General features: G+C 33.6%; 1 protein-coding gene across 1 annotated transcript in view; it reads right to left on the minus strand.

The window, feature by feature from the left end:
• Positions 1-304: 304 nt before the first annotated feature.
• LOC118201867 (cell adhesion molecule Dscam1-like) overlaps positions 305-25,434 on the minus strand; it is a 476,421-nt gene continuing 451,291 nt past the window's right edge. The window contains exons 28-29 of the mRNA XM_085815870.1: positions 16,394-16,478; positions 305-905 (exon numbers count right to left, since the gene is read on the minus strand). Of these exons, the coding sequence (XP_085671996.1) occupies positions 16,468-16,478 (11 nt within the window). The 3' untranslated portion in view covers positions 305-905; positions 16,394-16,467. The remainder of the gene's footprint in view (positions 906-16,393; positions 16,479-25,434) is intronic.

Genomic DNA, 25,434 nt, shown 5'->3' on the forward strand with positions numbered 1-25,434 from the left:
GAAACTATTACAAAGGGGAAAATCAATAATTTATCAACAGTTCAAATATTACGCATTTTAATTTTACATTGACAATAAATATAATGAATACTATTTCATAGCATAATTTTAAAACTGTTTTAAATGATTTATGGAAACTTTATTGTAATTAAAAATTCATATAGGATTTTTATAATATATTACTGCATTAAAAAAATCTTTGAAACAGTTATAATGTTAGGAAAATTATCGCTGTACATATCGTTTGTATGAATGAAAAAAATTGCATTTCTTAAATCTGAAGTGTTTGAACACTTTTGCATACTTTATTTAAGTTTATCACTTTTTTATTAAAACGTCAAGTAAACAATACATTAGGCAGATATTGGAAATTGACGCCGTAAGTATTTTTTATACAGAGTACTAGAGCTGTATGTCTGATAGACAGAGTTTAATTCCCCATATAATTACACTCAGTCCAAATATGTAAATACGTTAGATCGATGCATCTAGATGGTTTTCCTGGCAATAGGACATAGACCTAGAGTGGCATTATCGCATTCCCATCTTTTTTTCCCTTTCATTTTCACATTCCATCTCTTTTTTTTTTTTTTTTTTCTCTGGGAAGGTTTTGGACGACCTATAAAACCTGGAATTTCATTTCTTTCCATTTCTCCACTTCCAGCATTTTCTCTCACCTCCGTTCCCATGACAACGCACCGGTTCCGCAGATCGAGCAAGTTGAAAAACTTTGAAAAAGGATGGGCTTTTTTTAACCCTGATTCTTTCCTCTCTTCTTTCCTTCTTCTTATTCTCTTTTCCTCTTCTTCTTTCGTTTATGCTCGAAGTTTGGCGCCGGTATTTGAAAGGGATCTCGAAGAGCAGTCCACGAAGGTTGTCTGGGTCGTCATCAGTTGAGTGATTGCCTGAAATAATGAGGATAGAAAGAAAGCTATGAGATGAGAATGGTGAAGCAGCAGGATTCTTTCTTTTTTTCCTGCATTTGATGCTATCTATCAACGATATTAATGTTATATCATTTATTCTTACCTTGTTACTCATTGTAAGGATAAGGATCCAAATATGTCAAATAGCAAGTATTGTGGAGTAGAAAAGGGTAATAAAAATGTGTAGATATACATTCATCTCCGAAAGCAATATCTGAAGATGGAATTCTTACATGGGAGCTTATTCTGTGCTTCAACAGTTGTTACTTATAACAACTGACTCTTAAGAAACATTATTCACGATGAGACCTCTTCTAGCGTTGATGCACTTAGCTTATTTTATCTTTCATTTCTGATTATTTCTGTTATTTAGTTTAAACCATCTTAAAATACTAAATCAGAGTTTATAAAAAAATTATAATTTCTTTTACTATTTCAGCTATATTTTTTTCAAATTGTTTTTATTATATCAGATTTGAAAAGAAGCTATTGAAACAAATAATACTTATTTTCACCAATGAATTATAATACTTAATTAATAACAATTATGCATAAGATTTTTATAATATTTCTGATTATTTGAACCATATTTGAACCATATTTCCCAATGTATTTATTATTAAATGAAAGTAAAATATTTAGTGATATCATTAGTACGTTTTTACGATGCTTAATAGTGTAATATTAGCACACCTTTAGAATTTTTTTTTAAATCGACTTTTGTATACATAAATTGATGTTAATTTCGAAGATCTTTTGTGTGTGTGGTTTTCTAATTTTGCAGCATATTACTTATCTTGCGAAACTCAATTTACATTGGTATTTAAAAACCTCTCAATAAAGAGTTTGTCATAATATTGTGCTAAAAATCTTACTGTAAAGGTTTCATGATCTGATGATACACGTAAGCTTCAAGATATAGTCAAGTGATTTCTAGTAAATTCGATATGATTTATTTTCAATTCAGGTAGTAAATGCTATATTCTCTAAGAATATGAATAAAAGAAATTCATATGTTTTGACTATAGTATTATCCAAAGGCAGATTTGCTAGGCTTTTCCAAAAAATGTTAAGTTTGTTTATTTCCGAACGGGGGTGGGGAATTAGTATCAGAACCATCAGCTTACAAATGAAAACAACACGGGTGCGAGAAGCAAAAGAAAATGCTTGGAACAAGAGCAGTGATAACAGATGATATCATAACATTTGGGATTTGTCTGTATCCATAACAACCCATAAAAATTAATTGTACACACACTGATGAGCCAAACAATTATGAGCACCAAATCAATAACGCATTGCGCGACCTCTGGTCTACAAAACAGCTGCCATTAGCCTTGGCGTCAATGCGAAAAGTTCTTGGTCGATGACAGGAGACAGGTTGTACGAAATGTCTAACCAGCAAACAATCAATATCAAACCGAGATATTCCGTCATAGAATCTCTGAGCTGCCGCTCCATGAGAGCCCAGATGACTTCAACACAGTTCGAGCCTTGTGACACAGAGCGTTATCCTGCTGGAAGACTCCATTTCCAGTTGGGAAGACAGACGTCATGTAAGAGTGCAACTGATCCGCAGTTATATTCTGATAGCCTGCAGCTTTCATGGTATGTTGTACCACAACGAAGGGTCCCAGATCCGCCCATGAGAATGGACTTCAAAGAATAATAACACCCCACCAGCCTGTGTATAACGTGCTGTACAGGGGGAGGGAGCAACTGTTAGCCTGGAGGACGGGGTATCCTTACACGACCATCGACGTGATGAAAGAGGATTCGTTATTCAACCGACCAGGCAGCTGTCCTCTACTTAACAATGGTCCAGTCTCAATACTCCCGGGTCCACTTTATGGGTAGTTGACAATGACGCTCGATCAATAGAGGCACACATGTGTGACGTCAACTGTGTAGTCCCATATCCAACAGTGTCCGTTGAACTGTGTGTTCTGGAACACTTACACTTGGATCTGCATTGCACTGGACTGTCTGTTGAGCCATTGTCTAAGCTGAGCCACCACACATCCAACATCTCTGCGTCTACTGCTGGTTTCACCGTCATATACACATAACATAAATATTAACAACGGCATATCGTGAACAACCTACCAATCGTGCAGTTCTGAAGACACACGTTCCGAATCCTCGGGCCATTCTGCCCTCTTTCAAATTCGCTCAGGTCAGCAGCCTTTCTCGTCACTCGCAGAAGTAACTGTATGAACGATTCCTTCTAGGTTCTAGGATACACTATATGCCTAGATTATTGTGTATATCTACACAACTTGTTCCGGCTCGCGAAGGTGGTGTACGAGAGGACGCATGACAATAGAGGTTCATAACAGATGTAGGCCGAAGGGAGGGAAATGGACAGAGGTAAAGAGAGGTGGTCCTTATGACTATAGCAGCAGCCAGCATCTTGAGACAGTGGGCGCAAAAGCAAAGAAAGAAATTTTAAGTGAAGAACATGGAGTTGCAGCTCGGTTGAAGTGTCCAATCAGATGCGATCGAGAAGTCACGTGGGTGAGACAGTGCTTGCTTTAGTCTTCCCATTAGAGAAAATGTACTTTCAGGAGAATACATATTCAATTTTTTCAAAGTATACATGTTATGTAACAAAATGTTCAGAAAAAATATGCACAATATTTCTAAAACGCAGTGGAATTTTACGGAATAATTAATTTAAAATAGTAACTTTAGCTGAATCGTCCATTCCTATGAGAGCGAGAGGTCACGTGCGTGAAATAGTTCTTTCACTAGTATTCGCATTTGAAAATATACGCTTTCAGGGATTTCAACTTTCAAAATGAATCAACGTATGCATGTTATATAGTAAAATTATCAGAATAAATTGTACAATTTGACAAAAATAGCATTGGGAATAAAAGCTGTAATAAAGTAAAAGACTGCAGCTTAAGTGTTCAATCAGGAGAGAACGAGCGGCCACATGAGTTGAATCAGTTCTACTAATAGAATTATCACTTCGAACTTTGGTGTATCTGGGAATTACACATTCAAATTCATTCAAAAGTGAGAACTTAGAAAGTAATTTTACAGTCCACCAGATGAGGAAAGAGGGATTTTAGTTTTGACTTTTGCCAGGCAGTCGAGTCTTGATTGGCTGTCAGGGTATTTAGGCTATTCAGTGCAGTAGCGTTAAATGGGAAAGTTATCATCCTTCATGAAAGCCGCAAATGGACGCAGATATCGATCTTCTTCCAGAATTTCATAGTGAAAGGTGAAAAAATAATTCGCTGTCGCACATTATTTGGCATTTTTAAAGAAGCATTCATTTGTTTTTTTTTTCAGGAAACTTTCCAGAGGATCAACTCAAAACTAAATCGCTGTGCAGAAGCTCGTTTCTCATATAGTAGTGAGCATTAGTCATGACTCTCAGGAATTTTGACTGTGGACGCAAAAGCCCACAGTATTGTTTGAAGTTTATAAATGTAATTTCTTGTAGCGGTCGCCCACGCCGGAGAGACAGAAGTGATAATGAACCTGATTACTAACAGACAAACTAATCTTTTCTGGCGTTTGCCGAGCTTATAACATCTTCCTATGATAGAGCTAACCACTATACCGGCTGCACCGTTGCCTCAAACGACATTTGAAACCCTGCCTTCTCCAGGAATCGAAGAAAGACCCATCGTTACGGCAATCGAAATGATTCCTTAACTTCTCTAGACAGTTAAATACTACTCCCTCTTAATTACGTGCTCTCCACGTCATCCAGATGAGTTCATTGAAAAATGTAGAGATAGTCATAATGTTTTGGCTAGTCAGCATAGTCATACATCTTACTACAAAAACAGTTAAAACCAACTTTTGTTTTACACAAGTTTGAAGTAAGTCATATTATCCAGATTTTTTTCATAAACTTTGTTATTTAGTGGAATTTATGAGTTAATTTCATCATTCTTAATTTTGGTTAGGCTTCCTTTAATTACAGTGGGCTTTTTTCTCCTTGAAATATTGATTCGGTTTGTGTATGAAATGGACAAATTCTCTAGCGTGAATTGCTTCAAAATATAGGCAAACTGATAATAATATTTTTATCTTAATTATGATAACGGTTATTCTCGTTTATGCATTGTTTAACTGCTTGAGGTATAAGTGTAATGCTAAGTTAACAGTGGATGAAGCCGATGGTGTTATTAACCTGATTCCTAGGGAGTTGACTACAATTCAAAATTTTAAAGAGTAGTCATTATTTTCTTGACCTCTTTATCATATAAAGTCGCATAGAAGCTCCGTTTTTCGGGGATAAAAAACAAAACGCAAAATGCATTTTTCACGCGTTTGACATTTCGTATTACATCAAACACAGATATCAAATTTTGATCTTGACTATGCTATGACTGTTCTCCAAATGGATTTAATGCTTGTAAGGCAAATGTAACTGAAATTAGTTTTCAATCACATTGAACAGATTAAAAATTTAGTTTGATTTTTTTAATAGAACGGAACGTCTGCGAAAATGTCAATAAATCAATCGCTAGGCGTCGCAGATTAAATAACAAGATGAAACTGTCAAGTTCTATTCAAAGATCGTATGTAAATTTATCTTAAAGGCATATCTCAGTCAAGTAGTTTGATATTAAATAAAAGTTTAGACATAACTTTGATAATTTTGTTCTTAAATGCCCCTTCTACGAGTTTCCCCAAACTTACTCGAATGATAGATTGCTTATTTTATTAGCTTATTGATTTTATTGTTATCAGTTAAGTAATAGATTACTTAGTAGCATTAAATATGTTTTCCTTGAATTAACAAACCTTCAAAAATTTAAATACTAACTCTTCTTGCGAAATGACTGAATGCACTTAAGTTATCTATGTTGAAACACCTAAAAAATGACACACATCTTGCTGCAAATTCAGTAACCATATTTTCAGCCTTCAACCAACTAAACCTTTAAAATATTATTCGTGAATCCTGCAGTTAATTCTCTTGAAGTTCCAACTAATCATTGTTTTCTTATCATGTATTTTTGTACATTACTTTAGATCATAAAAATTTATAGCACTTTTAATTACAGCTTGATACTTCCATCAAGCTTTGAAGTTAATTTTAGTGCTAGAAAATTAGGGAAATAAAGAAAACATTTTAAAAGTTCAGTGTTCAAAGTAACTTCTCAATTGCTTTGAAAGGAAATATTAAAACTAGATAAACGATACCATTAATACATCTTTGTTAATATGTTAAGTTCCTTTATCTTAATTAACCAGTTATTTTATGATTTAGATCTTTACTTTCACTTCTTCCTTTCGTTTCCAAGTCAGAATGAAAATTACGGTATATTTAAACCGAGTGAGAATGAAAATAGTTCCCGTGTATTTAAACTGAGGTTTTTAGACTGTAAGATAGAGTATGTTTTGCTTCTTGAGGCCATGCTACTAAGATGCTGCTGGCTCAGATAAGATTTTTAGTATTCGCTTTGCATTATATTCGCTGATATTTGAAAATCTATACCGGTTAGGTTTCTAAGCCAACTTCAAGTTAAACTGGTTTGTGTAGCTTTCGCTACTTGTTTACGAGAATTTAAATTTTTACATTTGAGTGTTACTTTACGTTATCTCGCCATAAGCGATAACTGAGCTTGTAAGCGCTAGGTGTGCCTTCTGAGCTTCCTCAATTTGAAACTAAGTGTCGTTTATCTCCTTCTCAAGGCTCATTCGTTATTGTAGACTAGGCAATAATTCGCTTAACGTCTACCAAGTTTTTGAAAAGTAACTGATGATTGCGAAACATACCAAACTTTACAGATAGTATTAATAAATGCGCCTAGTTTTCTGCACAAAACTTTAATGTTATGTCAAGTAAATTGGACATGCGTAGAACTTTAGCGACACCAGCAAATCTTACTCATGCAGGAATACCTAGTAGGAAATTTTTAACAAAAAGCGCTTGAATTAAATGAACAATTATAGATAATACCATTAACTTTGCAATACGATATACATCGTAAACACAAATTTCTCAGATAGTACATAAAGTTCCTGTCACCGAATTAACAATGGCTATGCAAAGATCAGTGGCGAATATGAACGATGAAACCAGAACGACATCCAGCTGCCTAAATGAACACAACCCGACATTGAAAATGCAACACCAAAAATGGAGTGGACACATATCATCAAGTTATGCGAATGATGTGAAATACGCAGCTCTCCAACTCACGTTGAAGAAGATATAAAAAAACGAACCTGCAGAATGTTAAGTTTCCGTTCCGTTATTTCTGCTAAAGAAATCATTGTAGAAAATTTGTTCTTGTCTCAGAGGACGCGTGTAACAGCTCAAAATGCCAGGCCGTTCCAGCAGACAGACAGTTTTACGAGGCGCATAGTGATCGGACTGAGAACAGCAAGTTGGTCCATACGGCAAATTTCAGCTGACACATACCTGGACGTCACCATTGTGAATCGGCTGTGACGACGATGGTTGCAACAAGGAAATGTGGCAATTTCGACGGGTGACGGTGCAGCCAGCTTGACGACACATCAGTCGACAAGCGGAGGCGCACCCGGAAGCTACTTCTACATTCATTCTGCAGCATGTTCAAGACATCCTGGAGGTTCCCATATCGACCAGAACTATTTGCCGTTGATTGGTAGCTAGTGGCCTGCATTCGTGCTCTTCTCTAAGAAGACTGCAACTGACCCCACATCATAGACACCAACGTCTGTAATTGTGCCGGACTCGAGCTATATGGACGACGGAATGGCACAAGGTTGTGTTCTCAGACGAGTCCCGCTACTGTTTCTCCAATAATCGTCGCCACGTACGAATGTGACGTGGAAATGGAGACTGTTCCAAACCGGCAGCAACTGTTGAACGCCCCACCACGTGCCAACACGGCATCATGGTTTGAGGTGCCATTGCATACTGTTCCAGGCAATCTATAATTAATATTCAGGGCACTATGACGGCCCAACGAAACGATTATGATGTGCTGTGGCCGGTGAAACTCTACCTTCAGGGAGTGCCCAGGGCCCTTTATCAACAGGGTAACGCTCGACTACACACTGCTTTTATCAGCCAAAGTTCTCTGAAAAGGTGTACAGATGCATCCCTGGCCACCGCTCTCACCTGACTTCTCACCAATCAAAAACATTTGGGATGTGAATGGACATCATAAGACCCTGCTATTGTCGCGTTCAGAAGAAGAGCTGCGGCAAATGGGTGACAAGGAATGGACAACCATTCCTTAGGACACCATCCGTAGTCTCATTGATATTGTATTTAGATTTGTTCCTTCGAGTATTGCCGTTCAAAGTGGTCCTACAATATACTGAGCCGACGCTGTTCTCGCTCTATGTTATGCATATCATCTCGCAATAAAAATCACTTATTGTTCGTTGCTGTCTCAACTCTGTTTGCCGAGTTTCATCATTTTCTTGCTACTTTTTCTTGGTGTTGCATTTTCACTGTCGGATAGTGTATCTTGCGATTAACATCAGCGTAAGCTTCAACAGGATTCTTATAAAAGAATTTCGTTAGGTAACCCGAAAGGTACAACGTAAATCGGGAACACATCGGGTAATCGCTATGACCAAATAACAAGTTTACAACTCATGATACAGAAAAAGCTCTACTCAGATGTTCCTACACATCAGCATTGAAATATACGGATGTATGTAACAAAGCTCGTCTATTTCTATTCATTATCACCTCATTAGTGTACCATGCAACTTAGTCCTGCAAAACTAAAAATTCAAACAACAATGGGCCACGCTGTCCAGCTGGTATGGTGCACAATAGCCTGCTCTAACATTTCAAAAGGGCATTATCGAACGTATATCTGACTATGATTTCTTGATATATGTGCACTAACTTTAAAAGCATGCGCGGAAAATGTTATGTCAGTTTGTATAAAAGGTTAAACCCTAATCATTACTATTATGATATTTTTAACAGCTGATGTACAGAGGAATGACATTTCTAAGACATATTAATGCAACCTATATAAAACAGATATAGGCATGCAATTATATGTGAAACATAAAAAATCCGAGTATTACGTTAGGCGAGCCTTGGTTTGTTTGTTTACACTGCTGTCATCTAAACTTGTTAAGCAAATCACGATTATGAAAAGTGATCATATTGAGGTAGCTAACTAAACAGCTTTATTGTATCCTGTCAGAAGTTCAAAAAATTTCTGCGTTACGTGATTATGCTACTATGATAAAGGAACTGCAACTGATTATAACTTATATCTTTTAAATGTTTGATTAATTAAGCGCTCTTTAATTGTACCGCGATCAGCAAAAGCTGCTTAGTAGGCGTATTTGTGAAAGACTTTGTTAAAAAATGTTTTTAAAAAAAACCTTTTCCTTCTCAAATTGCACCAGCTGAACAGTGACGAAATTTGCACCATTCAGCTTCCCACTGCGGAATTTTTTTTAAGTTGTTATTCAACATCAATGAGGATTAATGTGCACAAACACCTATTTTCCATCTCACGTGTATATGTTATATTAAACAATATGGATTGACATTTTCGCCTTTCAGAAAGTAAGCTTAACAATTTACTGAAATACGAAACAGAGAAAGACGACCAAGTTACTTTCAATTTGCTGGCATGACTTTACCGAATAATTTCTAGAGGAGGAAGAGATCAAGCCTGTAATAACATGGTAGAGTCAATAGGTTTATTTTGAGCAGGAAAAATGAGATATCAACGATGTCTTTGCCGGAACTTCAAACTTCGGATAGCTAGCAGGACATACTTTCAAATTACACCAGAAGAAAGCAGGGTAAGGAAGGGAAACATCCTTTGTATTCTCCCCCACTTAAAGGGCAACTAGGGAGAAAGGAGATAGTCGCCATATTCAAGTAGTCACGAATTATCGGCCATCACATTTTATTTCAGGCACCACTTGTAGAGTCATTAAGTTTGAGGCATGAAAAATCAACGATGCCTTTGTCGGGATTCACTCCAGACTTTCAGATTGCGTAATTCTAAATTACATCGAGAAGGCACTCGTTAAGGATAGAGAAAATTCCTTACAACACGACATTTGGGAAACAAAGGTAACACCGATATAATAAACCTAATTCACTAGAGATCGAATTGCCAGCAAATTTACTGTCTCCGGTGGCCTAAAAGATATTTACTATAAATTCAAAGTTATGCCGTTTAATTTTGCCATTATATTCCATCTGAAACTTTTATTTACATTTATTAAGGATTGATATTTTAATATTAATTTTAATAAATTAAGAATTTTGTACAATTTTAGAGACAATAATAATTAAGTGTGATATTAAAGTTATATGTTACTGAGTTACGTGAAATGCAAGTGTATTAGAAGCATTTTTCGTGGGAAATTCATATGACGTTGTTAAATCAAAAGAATTTTCTGAATACAAATATTCATGGTTGTAAGGATGGTCCGCTACGTTACTTTTAATTTCGAGGTGAAAGGAAATGCAGGAGATTACACTGTAATTTCTTTTTCTTCGCAGGATACAGCAGCAAACGAATGTGCAGAATTTGACATAAACAAACGCTGAAGTCATATCGATCATATAAGCCACGCAGTCCCTCAATACACGGCATTTTCCCATCTGAAACATCAAATAAAAGTTGCCAAGCCTGCATTTTCTCTCAAATGTAAATAAAAATTTTCATTTCTTTGTATATATGAGATCTTTCTTTGTCTAGAATTTCTGTTTCTTTCAAAATGCATGCTTTCTGAAATTACAATACTTTGAAAGACATAGAAATATGAATAAGGGTAAACACGAAAATTTTAATACCTTTATGCGGGAAATATCCGCGGAAATAAATAACATTAGAAAAGATTCATTTCAAATATGTTTGAAAATATTTCATCCATAATATATAATACATGTTTTAAAGACAATTTGGTTTTATTTTGTAAAACGTTCAAATTAATTTTCATTAGTGTCGTAATCAACATCCAAAAAATATGAAGCATCGCTTTGTGCGAAATGTACTAATTTAACATACTTGAGGTGATGATAAATAAATGAGAAACTAGTTAAGAAAATGTAGAGTAGCTCGTGCCCCACTGTATAGACAATTAGGTTATTTTTGAAGTAGGAAACATGAAAAATGTGCAATGCCCTCACCGGTGCTCGCAAATTGGAACTCTCAAATAGACGTCGAGTGTGCTACCGTTACACCATGAAGACATGATGGAAGGAAGGGGGAAAATACCTTATCAATTTTAAATATGCGGTTGTTTTACTTTTTAAATTATAATGTAACGAACAAGCAAAAAGGTGCGAAATCTGATAGTAGATAATTAAATTTTATTTATTGTTGCCACTTTTTATTTGCATTTTGCTGTTTTGAATTCGAATCTAAATTGTATGTTGTAAAACAAACGTTTAATATCTGATTAAACAATTGTGATAGAAAAATAAATAGTAAGAAAGAGAGCATTTTGCACATACTTTGCCCAATTAGATCTCTTAATTAAATCTGATTAAAAGTTTAGACATATTGTCTCAAAGAGTATCAAATCTTGGCTATCAGTAGCCATACGATAAGTGTAAAGGTTGGAAAACTACAAATTTTCTCATCAGTGTTTCCTAAACAAAGCGAGTCTTGTGCAATTATACATTCTTACCTGCAAAACAAAGACTTACCTAAGTCTCATTTGCGATAATAATAAATAAAAGAGTTTGCGTTCTTCTGAGTGTTCACTGAGCCCGAAGAATAAGATAATGGCAGTTATATTTTAGTTTCAGAAGTCATCGCTTTATCTTTCTTTTAACACATCCTTTTATTGCGGAACGATAGTTGTTGTAACAATCTTGCCCTTTATCGCAAATTACATTGTGCTATTTCAAATTATGCTCGAATCCGGCTTAGAAAACAATTATATATTTGAAGTAAATCATATATAAAATATGCAGTATAGGAGACTAACATAAGGATAATTATATGCAGAGTCATTTACGATTCCTTCTAAAATTTTTAAAAATCTGTAGTACAATAATCATAGTAAATGCAGGAAAAAGATGTATATCAACACATAGATCACATCTCCAAGTTTTTTATACATCTTGCAGGTGCTCGATATGCGCAACAATGGTGATGCGTGCCTCTTAGCCAACGAACGGTTAAGGGCAGCTTTGCTTTGTATTACATAAAAGGCCATTTCCTTGAGTTAGTTTTAACTTTAGGAATTACCTTGTCTGCATATGTCTCTAATAGCTCTTACGAAGTCTCCATTGTACCATCGGAACTTACTCACTTTCAGTGGATTTTAAGATGTCTTAAACTTTGTGTATAGCAGTATTACTTAATACTGTTATGAAACGCTATGAATGCTGTCTAGTAGAAAAAATTTGTAGTTAGAACAGGGGCTCCCGACGGGGTTGGTATTTACCCCCTGAGGGCAAAAAACTTCAAAGGATTTCAATGCTGTTTAAGGGGTCGATTGGGGATCAATAGCCCAATAAGCACAAGCATAATTGGTGATTGACATAATAAAGATCACATTGATTACCAAAAACTATTCATGAAATTCATAATTAATCGTTTATTGATACAAAATATTATAACGTAGTAAGTAAAAAATCATATGAAATTAATGCACTAAAAGATTTTAATGTTTGCTAGCAGAACACTAAAACGTCATTCAACAGAAAAAATCCAAAATAAAGCTTATAACCGTGCAAATATTATTGAGTTTTTCTCTTCTTATTCAGAAAAGGCAAGCTTAAGGCAAGTCAATAATTTACTACAGAAAACAGGGTGAATGGTTTTGAATGAGGCTATTTAAGAATTGAGGTAAGCAAACTTATGCCAGATACTTTTTAAATAATACGTCAATACATCAAGCGCAAGAATCTCATTTGTTAAAATAGAATTTTTGCGAATTAGAGTCTGCGATTTTGTGTCTGAAAATTCTTTTATATTTCTAAAACTAAAAATAATAATAAAAGGTAAATCTAATAGACCATTTAAAAAAAAAACTTTTAATCACTCTTAGTTTAAATCCTATTTTAAAGTTATTTTATGGGCAATTATTAGTATTAAGATTATGTTGGATGCTGCATATTACAGAGAAAAATATAAGGGGCCGACGAAGAAAAACATTCTTTAAAGTTTTGCAAGAAACAGCTTAGGAATACCAAAGTTAGAAAAAAAAGCATATTACGCAAACTTAGAAATATTATTTATATATATGCTGCTGAAATGAAATATTATTTATACACTCACGTTTGTGAAAATTGCAACACCAAGAAGTAATCGTCATAATTGAATGCAATTTAATACACAGTTGAGTGGTAGTGGTACAAATAAATGATTAAATGTTCAAAGCAAACAAACAAGAACAAGAGATCAGAATCAGTATTTTGTGTGGCCACCACGCGCCGCAATAAGTGCTGCTACACGACGTGGCATGGAGTCAAACAAAGTTTGAATGTCTGACTGAGGAAGAGCATTCCATATCGTTTGTACGCGTACCCAAAGTTCGTCTGTAGACGCAACAGGACGAGGATCACGAGCAAGACGCCGACCAATGACATCCCACACATGTTCAATTGGCGACATATCCGGGGAACACGCAGGCCAAGGAAGAAGCTGTACCTGCTGCGCTGCAAAGAAGGATTTAACAATCCGAGCAGTATGAGGGCGGGCATTGTCCTGTTGAAATACAGCGCCTGGCAAGCTTTGAAGGAAGGGAACAGCTTCGGGCTGCAGAACTTCACGGATATACCGGTTGCTGTTCAGATTGCCCACAATTCGTAGCATTTGAGATCGTCTATGATATGCTATGGCGCCCCAGACCATAACTCCGGGTGTTCGTCCACTGTGGCGTTCGATAATGCACTCCGGAAGGTGCCGTTCACCGGCATAGCGTCTGACACGAATGCGGCCTTCATGGTACCACAAATTAAAGCGGGATTCGTCAGAAAACACGACATGCTGCCAATCAGCACGCCAGTCTCTATGCTGATTGGCCCATTGTAGCCGCAGGCGGCGATGGTCGTGCGTTAGGGGGATCCTGTATAAAGGAGTCCGTGCGCGCAGTCCACTCTGCAGCAGACGTCTACGAATTGATGAAACACACAATGAAACACCTGTAGCTATTGACCACAGTGCTGCCAATTGTCTAGAGGAAGCTGTACGGTCCGTCCGCGCCATGCGGACCAGGTGTCTATTATCGCGAGCTGACGTCACATTTCGGGGTCCACTCCCGGATTTCCGAGTCGTCCGACACTCGTCCGTCCACTGCTTCCAAACGCGCATCACTGTGCTGCTGTTACGCTGCACACGAGAGGCTACTGCACGATACGACAATCCAGCTTCACGAAGGCCGATGATTCTCCCTCGTTCAAACTCTGTAAGTTGTTCAAATCTCGCTCTCTTTCGTCGACGAGGCATAAGTACAGATTGAGTTAACGTTTACCACTAGCAGATAACCACCGATAACCATACACGCCTCGCTACAGCCGTCTATTTATTCGGATCCATCAGCCGTTCAGAGGGCGCTGCTCAGCATACGCATGCGCTACGGATTTGCAATTCTAATCATTTGCATATCATGCGCTACTTTGCATTTCCTGAAAATTTCAGCTCACTCGCGTAAGTCCTTCATGGTGTTGCAATTTTCACAAACGTGAGTGTATATATATTGCTGCATAACTATCACTGTTTTACAACAATTTTCTGAATCCTCGAGGGAAATTTTAATCATCTCATATTATTTAATGTTATATAATATAAGAAGTCACCTTTAATATAGAAATAAATGCAGACATATTGTATTTAACTTTGTAAAGAAGAAATAAATACGTAATTTAAACCATTGTTCTTAAAGCTAGTAATGCAAAAAGAAAGACTTCCTTTACTTTATTAATGCATATTAAAACAACAGATTTAAAATATGCCTTTTCTTATCTCACTTGTCTTACTAAAAAATAAGAAAGTAATTTTCTTTCATTTACGCCGGAAATTCTCCTGGCTGCTGATTCCTTTACATTTTATGTTTTAAAATTCATTATATTTTATATATATGTGTGTGTGCAGAAAAAAATAAAAAGAAATAATGTTGGCATAAAATAACATCTATTACTCAGTCTTAAAGCATTAATTTTATTAAAATGTATTATACATGCAGCCGACGGGAAATTTCCAGCGCAGCTCTCTAAGAACTCTTTAATTTATTCTGCATATGTTTGCTTAATTAACACATAATTCTTCTAACCTGAAGTTTTAAACTTATACGCCGAAGCACTTAGAGTACAAGTGGTTTATGTGTTAATTTTAGAATTTCATAGACAGAATATAATAATTAGGATAGAAATCACTGACGGCTATCAACAACAACTTGGTTTTTTTTTTGTTACAAAAATGTTTACATTCCATTTTTTTAATCTTGGTCAATTTGTCTAATACAGGTATTTTTAACCTTGTATGTTTGACAGTTCTTAATTTTAAATAAGATTCGAAGATTATTTTTTTAGTTTCCATATTTTTCAAAAACTGACTATACAGCTGAGTTTGATTTATTATTTTTTTTTATTTCATGATAACATTTTAACATTGTTTTATAAAGTATTTCTCCCACCTTCATAGCGTGCCTTCGTGGTGTAGTGGTTCTGTACGCTGGGCCGGTATTCCAGAAGTCCGTGGTTCGATTCCCGACGAAGGCATTGCTAATTTTTCCTCTCTTCTGCTTCCAAAAAATTAACTAATGTCTCTACAGTGGCGCTCGAACTAAAAGGGTGTTGGATGAAGATTTTCTACACCCAGGATTTGGCGATTGGGTCCCCTAAAAACCCCAGTCGCCCTTTAAAAGAGGAAGCATATAAGGTATTTGTTCCGCCTTCGTGGTGTAGTGGTTCTGAACGTTGAGCCGGTATTCCAGAGGTCCGTGGTTCGATTACCGGCGAAGGCGTTGCTAATTTTTCATCTTTTCGGCTTCCAAAAAATTACCTAATGTCTCTACAGTTTATTTTATCTATGTGAAGCAGATTTTTTTCTGGAATGATTTATTTATTTTTTAAATTTAATATCCTTAAAAATATTCTAAACATTTCAAATTCTACAAACGTTGTACTGTGGTGGGCTCTTTGACCGAGAATTGCAGTCTTGCAGGAATGTTCCAAAATGTATATTTATTTCAATCTCCATTTTTTATGACTTTTGTTTCCTTGATTATGTCCTTTGTATTTTAGGTTTTACAAACATGAAGAATAAATTTTTTTCTTACATAAAGAAAGATTTATATTTAACTTCATAAAATTTAATTGTTTAAATTCATAATTACACATTTTCTGCAATAAATATTCATAAATATAAAAAATACATACACATTTAAAATAATATCATTCCTTACAGTGGAATAAATTTAACAATACATAAATTAATATAAACGTACATTCATTTAAAAATAATACAAAAGTACATATATTTAGCATATGTTTAGCTCTGTTACTTATTTTTATCTGGTAGTACACTTAAATTACATTTACTTACCATTAAGTCTGCGTTTTGGAGTTGCACTCTTTTAAAGTATTAGAAATTCATACAGGATCTAAAAAATACCTATCCTATGATAGATCTGAAAAATATATAATAACAATGTCAGAAGGAAACTAAAAATGTTTTTGTAAATTTGTTTACTGAATAAGGTATAAAAACTTATTAGACAACCTTTACTAAGCAGAATAAAAGCAAAAACATTAAAGAATCATTGTGTTAATTTTTCCTCTATTATAAAGTAATCAAAACTTATAAAAAAACAGAACTTTACTACAGATAATGCTGTTCTGAAAATTCTTATGTGCACTTCTCTGACATGTTAATTTTATAATGAAAATATCTTCCATCACCTGTTTGTTACCACTATAGCTGAAGATACTTTACAGCTCTTGATATAAAGACATGAAAAATTAATTAAAAATCGATACAAATTTATCCTAAGCACAATTTGTCAATTTTTAGATCTAAGTTAGGAGGATATTGTAAGTACAATAATTTCCGAATGAATGTACATGCCTACAGGAAATTGCATTGTATGTATTAAACGTTTAAAAAAAAAATTATTGCTACAAATGATGATGCTTCATGTATTAAAAACTGTATCTTATATTTTTATTTTGAATAATATATGTAGAAGGTATAACAGAATTGAAGGTCACAGCTTTGATTGTTGATAGACCATGCTAAAATTAACAATTTTATTTTGAATAATATTTATTTTGAATAATATATGTAGAAGGTATAACAGAATTGAAGGTCACAGCTTTGATTGTTGATAGACCATGCTAAAATTAACAATTTTATTTTGAATAATATTTATTTTGAATAATATATGTAGAAGGTATAACAGAATTGAAGGTCACAGCTTTGATTGTTGATAGACCATGCTAAAATTAACAATTTTATTTTGAATAATATTTATTTTGAATAATATATGTAGAAGGTATAACAGAATTGAAGGTCACAGCTTTGATTGTTGATAGACCATGCTAAAATTAACAATTTTATTTTGAATAATATTTATTTTGAATAATATATGTAGAAGGTATAACAGAATTGAAGGTCACAGCTTTGATTGTTGATAGACCATGCTAAAATTAACAATTTTATTTTGAATAATATTTATTTTGAATAATATATGTAGAAGGTATAACAGAATTGAAGGTCACAGCTTTGATTGTTGATAGACCATGCTAAAATTAACAATTTTATTTTGAATAATATTTATTTTGAATAATATATGTAGAAGGTATAACAGAATTGAAGGTCACAGCTTTGATTGTTGATACACCATGCTAAAATTAACAATTTTATTTTGAATAATATTTATTTTGAATAATATATGTAGAAGGTATAACAGAATTGAAGGTCACAGCTTTGATTGTTGATAGACCATGCTAAAATTAACAATTTTATTTTGAATAATATTTATTTTGAATAATATATGTAGAAGGTATAACAGAATTGAAGGTCACAGCTTTGATTGTTGATAGACCATGCTAAAATTAACAATTTTATTTTGAATAATATTTATTTTGAATAATATATGTAGAAGGTATAACAGAATTGAAGGTCACAGCTTTGATTGTTGATAGACCATGCTAAAATTAACAATTTTATTTTGAATAATATTTATTTTGAATAATATATGTAGAAGGTATAACAGAATTGAAGGTCACAGCTTTGATTGTTGATAGACCATGCTAAAATTAACAATTTTATTTTGAATAATATTTATTTTGAATAATATATGTAGAAGGTATAACAGAATTGAAGGTCACAGCTTTGATTGTTGATAGACCATGCTAAAATTAACAATTTTATTTTGAATAATATTTATTTTGAATAATATATGTAGAAGGTATAACAGAATTGAAGGTCACAGCTTTGATTGTTGATAGACCATGCTAAAATTAACAATTTTATTTTGAATAATATTTATTTTGAATAATATATGTAGAAGGTATAACAGAATTGAAGGTCACAGCTTTGATTGTTGATAGACCATGCTAAAATTAACAATTTTATTTTGAATAATATTTATTTTGAATAATATATGTAGAAGGTATAACAGAATTGAAGGTCACAGCTTTGATTGTTGATAGACCATGCTAAAATTAACAATTTTATTTTGAATAATATTTATTTTGAATAATATATGTAGAAGGTATAACAGAATTGAAGGTCACAGCTTTGATTGTTGATAGACCATGCTAAAATTAACAATTTTTATTGAACAGTATAGTGAATAGTAAAATGTGAAATCAAAATCACAGTAAATATGAAAAAAAAAAAAAAAATGGATAATGAAAAATCATTTAAATTTACTAGAAAAGGTGAGTGATATTTACAAAAATGTTAAAACGGCTGACTACCGGTGCAAAACATGCCTCACAACGACGATGAACTGATTAGCGTACTGCGAACACTTCATCGTACTACGAACAGTGATCGCCAAACCGTCAATTGCGAACTACAAGTAGCTCACGGGGACATCTTCGGTAGATCGCGTTAACTATCTTCGGTTGCCTAATCTGTATTCCTCCACCGAGCTGACGCTGAGAAGAGACTGCTACAGTGGAGTTGGAACTGTTTGAGTTTCTAAATGATTTATCTGTAAGATCGCTTTCTTCAAGCTAAGAAAATATTTGGCCTCTCGTTCCTTAAAAAAATACTCAATTTTAGTTCACGAACTTTGTCTCAAAGTTCTTGAAGAGGCTCTGTTTCTTGCAATGAAATTTAAGATGAAGCGCACACAAGCTTCAAACATTTAAAGCAAGGATGCATAATGGATTTTGGTTAAAAAATAGTTTTCTGAATGTTACGTTAACTTTTAAGGCAATGTTCAGCTCTACATCTGCGCGAGATTTCTTTTTCCAATATGAAATTTATTAAAAGTTAGTACAGAAACACTTGGACAACTGTATTCGAATGGCAGCCGCTACCTACTCTCCCAACATTAGAAACTTGTTGATGACAAAAAAGAATTCCATCCTCCTCATTAATGCTAATCATTCTGATAAAAAAGGTTTGTTATTATATTTGATATTTATTAGTAACTACCCTTCAGTTTCTTTCTTATGTACAATTGAATTTCAGTTTCTTTTTATTATATACAGTTTAATTAAACTGATTTCAAAGAGATTACTAGAAATACTGATAAATAGAAATGTAAGTCTAAAAGCGATAAACAAACATAATATAATTAAGACACAAAAAACACGCCGAACAAATACTAATTCAGAAGTCAAACAACAAAAATCAGCGTTATATTTACAAAATTTTCACAGGATTAGTTTCGATGGTTTTACCGAACCACCATCTTCAGCTGCAAAACCGCAAATGAACAAGATAAGATTAATTTACATTGGCCAAACTAAGAGAGCCTTAAAATTTCGCGTCAAAGAACATGAGGCATATGTTAGAAAAAAGGAAACACAGAAATCTTCTGTTGCTCAACATTGTTGGTCCGAAAATCACACTTTCAATTTTTCTGCTGCTAAAATTATTCAAAAAGTATCTTCCATTGGAGAACTGGATTTTCTAGAGGCATTTCATATTCATAAAAATCTTTCTGTTCTAGTTAACGATCCTAATTCCAATCCAAATTTGCCTTCGGCTTTTAGAGAAATTATGTTTTAGTTCTGGTTTCGCCAACAGATGGCGCCACTTGCTTATTCTTGTCCAGGATTTCTTATCTTAACTAATCATTATTTCCTATCTTGTTCATTTGCGGTTTTGCAGCTGAAGATGGTGGTTCGGTAAAACCATCGAAACTAGTCCTGTGAAAATTTTGTAAATATAACGCTGATTTTTGTTGTTTGACTTCTGAATTAGTAAACATAATATATTTTAAAAAGAAGTTAGTAGTTCGTTAAGGTATCTCACATTAGGATTTAAAAAAGGTACGGTAGTTCACAAGCTTCATAAGTTTGGCGACCACTGCTTTAGAAGATGACCGGCATGTCACATATTTCTGCAACAGTAACACTGATTCTTGAGATGGCATTTTTAGGACAGTCATTCAGCGTCTTGCAAACAAGCTCCGTAGTGATTGTGACACATGCGTTGCAGTTGCTGATCGCTTAGTTGAAAAATTCTGATAAAAAACAACATTTATTCCTGACAAAAATTATTCCTGACAAAAAACAAAAAACAAAAAAAAAAAAAAAAAAAATCTTTCCCATAATCTTCTTCCTTAAACTGTGTTTCTGCGTTCATATTTTTACATTCCATTTCGCATTGTATTAAGAAAACTTTTCTTTGCACCATATTCTGTCTCTCCTTCAAAGTTGCGACCATGAATTCTGTTATGTCATACATAAATAAAAAATTAATTAAATTTAAAAATAAGTTCAAATATCATATTCAGTTATAGAAGAAGAAACAAAGCAATTAGTAGAAAACAAGGCAAACAATCACTGAACAAAATTGATATAGTTTTTAAAAATTAATTATTTTTTGTTAAAAATAAAGTAAAAAATAAAATTACAACATAGACCAATTTAAAAAGCAATCAGATACACAAAAATCTTAAAAAAAGCGTAACTCGGTTCAAATAGCACAAATAATCACTTCAAAAAAATCGATGAGTGTGAAATATTTTTTTTATAAATAAATGGATTTTACGTCTCCCAGAGTATCTTAATCAATCACTGCAGAATTCAGCTCGTGAATTAGATTCCAATTTAATTGGACTTACTGTTTTGGATTTTTATTTTATGTTTTATATATATGTATATATATATATATATTTATATATATTGTATACACAAACACAAATTCACATATTTACATATTACGTACATACTAAGAATAAGTATGCCAACTAATAAAGTCTATTTTTCTGTAATTTTGAAATTACTAAATTTGTAACTGGACATGGTAATTTCAACTCATATCTGAAGAGATTTGGGTTATCATACAGACTTGTGTTCTTGCAACTTCGGGAGAGTGCAATATGTCGAACATTTGTTGTTCTATAGTTCAAAGCTTACGGAAGGATGAAAGAACTCATTTCTAAGCTAAATTCTGAGAACATTACATATCCTCCCCCTCTTCACGTATTTTTCAAGATAAAGTGGCATTCTCTTTCTTCTGTATATTTATATCTTAACTGTCATTTGTCAATTTGTAAGTTTATTTTATTTTGTGTTGTGCTGTATTTGTTTGTTTTTTTTTAACTTATCTATGCAAGCCTTGTGTAATACTGTGGTGCACAAGGAATTAAATTATTCAATAAAAAAAATTTTTAAAAACTACAGTAGGAGAAAAATAAGGTAAAATTATTTATATATATATATATATCAACGCGAATTTGAAAATGACTAGAATTATTTCTTTATTTATTGCTCAGTAGTATAATGAAGTTATAAAGTAGGCAGCATTAATTTTTTTCGTCAAGTGAAGACTGAACATTCACATATTCACTACACACCATTCAAATAGAAATGGCCCACCAGCGGCTGAGCGGTAACGTCGCTGAACACTGGTAGTTCGGTTCGAGGTTCGAATCCCGCGAACGGGCTGGTTGCATGTGTGTTTTCGTAGTTTTCCCCATGTGTAGTATACGAGCCAGTTTCCCTTAAAAAGTCCTCCACGAAGGCATCCCTCCCTTAAGGCAGATAGCCCTCGAGTGCTTTGCCGTAATCTAATAAACCAAACCAAATCAGAAATATACCCATATTTAATAACGATTAATATATCTTCTTCATGAATTTATAAATGTATGTGTATTGAAAAGTAATACAGGAAAAAAGAAATGTAAGTTAATTCCTTCAATAGTGTTTAATTAAAGTGTCCACTATGCTAAAAGAGCTGAAGAATGGGATATGTCTCTCTTAAAGCTATGTAACGTAATATCCTTAAATCTATAGAATATATAAAGCTTGTATGTTGTGTTAAACAACGACTATTTCTCCCTGTTTAACTATTTAGCTTGATGTAATAGAACAAAACATTACTAATGTAAACAGATGAGAAACTTTTGAACAACAAAATAATTAGTGATGCATCTTGGTACATATATACCTCTAATTACCTCGGCAACTTTGTGGATGCAACTACTATTTTTCTTTTCTTTTTTATCATTCCTTTATTCCATCTGCCTTTTTCAGGTCTCGGAAACGAAAGAGAAACACGGCGGAAGGAAAACAGTGCGACTTCCGCGAGATAGCTAACGACTTTTCGGATACTAGGATTATTAGTCTCTTAGGGAAAAAGGGTGAGGGGCCAGGGAAGACAAGGGAGCCTTTTCTTGGAGCCAATTACCGCTGGAGAGATGCGACAAGAAGAGAGATCTCTTAATGGTATCTGACTCGGTTGCGCCAATCAGGCGAAGAGGATTCCGTGGCACAATGGTGACCGTTGTCCGCTAATCGGTACTGACCGCTAAAGTTTTCTGTTTCTAGTATCCCCTTTTCTTGTTCGATCGCGGTGGAAATCTCTGGTCTTTATCTTCCCCAAATCACTTTTCTTGTACCCAGAAAGAGCAGGTACGAATTGGGTGATCACTCGACGCCAAGGGAAATGTTTGTTCCCTTTCAGGAAGGAGGTCTTACTTTAGTTCTTCTTTCATGGGGTGGAATGAAGTCAAAAGGAATCGAAATTGAACTCCTTTCAAAGGAAGAAAAAGCCAAATCATTTTAGAAAGTTAGGAACTCGTGGATCTGCATGATGCCATGAATCTTTACTTATTCTCAATGTTTTTTTTTTTTTTTTCTCAAAGAATTTTCTGCAGTAAATTCAACGCACCATAAAACCGATAGCAGAATAATAGAAATTTGCTTAAAACTTCTTTACTCAAATGTGGGTAATTTATAGCGTTTAAAAATACCATTGTTCAAATATTTCTTAATAGCCAAAAATTGGAACAATTAGGGTTGCAAGAAAACTCTATTTAAATATACTCATTTTGAACAATTTATTTAATTATGAAGTTATTTGTAGGATATAATGTATAGATAGCATTTCAGTGAAGTTAAAATATAGCATAACCTGCTTATTTGAAATTTAAAAAAGTCATTTTCCAGTAATACCTTTTTTTGACTGGTAACTAATCAGAAACTTCGTATGTTCGTGGTAGAAATAAATACGCAGAACATAATTCTGAATTTAAAATTTAATTTTTTTTTTTACTCTTTGCATCTAATTTAGAATATATACTTGATATTAAATTTCTCCTCTCCTCATTATAATTTATATCAAATTAAATACATATTTCTTATATTAAACTAACCCGTGTTCATTTCGTGAGTTTTTTATGCTATTTCATTAATAAATACTTGTAATACAATTTATTTACCTTAATTTCTAGCTTCCATATTTTCAGATTGTAAGTGATCAAATACTGTTGCTTGCTATCGTACTGGTGTAAGTCGTTTTTTTAACCTAATTTAACATAGCATTATGCTGATGTAAATGTGATACAAACCGTAACAAACATATTTTAAGCTTTAGAATCAATATTTAATTTAGAGTATTATAAAGGTGTTTATACCAAACAACGCAATTTCAGTTATATTATGTATCTAATATTTCCTACACATCCCCTTCCCAACTACACTTCTTGTTTATTTTCCAAATATGCGTATTCTCATAACTGACATGCGACAGATATAAGGTCTTCACTAATACCTTCTTACTTGTAACTTTTTAGTTGGTTCAAAGTTTGTTTCCATTTGTTGAGATTAATCCTCCTGACTGGAATATGGTTTAGATCATATGCGTCAATCCATTGTGGTCAGCAGGCAGAGGATTGCGCCTTTCGTTAGCCAAACCCTTGACCACATTATAAGTAACAGAATTAGTTTGTCTAATTCCGTCCTAAATTTAAAGCGGAATACCCCAGAGAAGGAATATAAAGGTGTCCTTGTGCTTCTACTCCAACCATTAAACCTTCGAGGGGAACTTTTGGCTTGAGAGTATTTTAAGTGCTCCCATGCTGCAAAGACACTATACATTTACAAATATCCTTCTGAATTCGAATCTGGGTCCAGCAGTATGACAGATGGCTTTTCTGCCAAGCAGCAAGCAAGCAGGCATTTGCTTTATTTTGCACTTAAATGCTTAAAACTTAGGCTTAAAACTTAGTTTTTTTATTTTACACTTAAATGCTTAAAACTTAGGTTTCCGTTGTCCATTTCAGTTAAGCTCTGCTAATATTTAATCGCAATAGAATTCAGAACAATCTTTTTATTCCAGTAATAAGTTGCTTATACCTACGAATAATTACAGAATCTGGGCATTACCCGTTGCCCACTGCTATGGTTCGCGTACTCTCGTCTGGTTTCACTTGTAATCTGAAAACTAAGCTGAACAAACTAGTCAAATTTAAGCCTAACTTTCAGAACACACTTGAAAATGACATACGCCCCATTATATATGACTAATATTTACATCTTGATTTAAATAGAGTTCAGAAAGTTGTTGAGGTTATTAAGTGTTTTATTTACATATTTGTAGAAAATCGAAATTATTTTTTATTGATAATACAATTTTAAAAATACAATCATGCACTATGTGTAATGCGCAATATAGTCCAAACTGACCCATATACCAGATTAAATGTGTGATTAGAAATAACTTACTTTACAGGCCAGAAAAACCACCTAATGATATCGCTAAACGCATAACTTCTTTTAATTCTTTTTCCTATGCGTTTTATAAATTATACTTCACTTTACTTCATTTTTGTTCACTTTATGTTTTACTTCACTCTTTTTTAAATATGGGTAAAATTCTGGATCATTTGTCAAAATAAAAAATAACGAATTTTTAACCTTTAGTTGTCTATGTGTAACCTCAAAAAGTGTATTTTTTACAAATAAAGGAGTTCGTTTATTTGCAGAATGGATCTTTCAAATTATACAAAGCAAAGAAAGTAGGTAAATTGTATTCAGGAGAAAAAAATTAATATATATCATTTCTTCAACAATCATTTGAAAAAGAGAACTGAAAACTCTAATAAAAACAAACTTTAATTAAAAAAATAACAGAATTAAGTTATTTCTGTCAAATATTCTGAAGCAAATTTG

This window comes from Stegodyphus dumicola, chromosome 4, assembly GCF_044657685.1.
Source record: "Stegodyphus dumicola isolate Sdum_Otavi_A_Nest chromosome 4, ASM4465768v1".
NCBI classification, from domain to species: Eukaryota; Metazoa; Arthropoda; class Arachnida; order Araneae; family Eresidae; genus Stegodyphus; species Stegodyphus dumicola.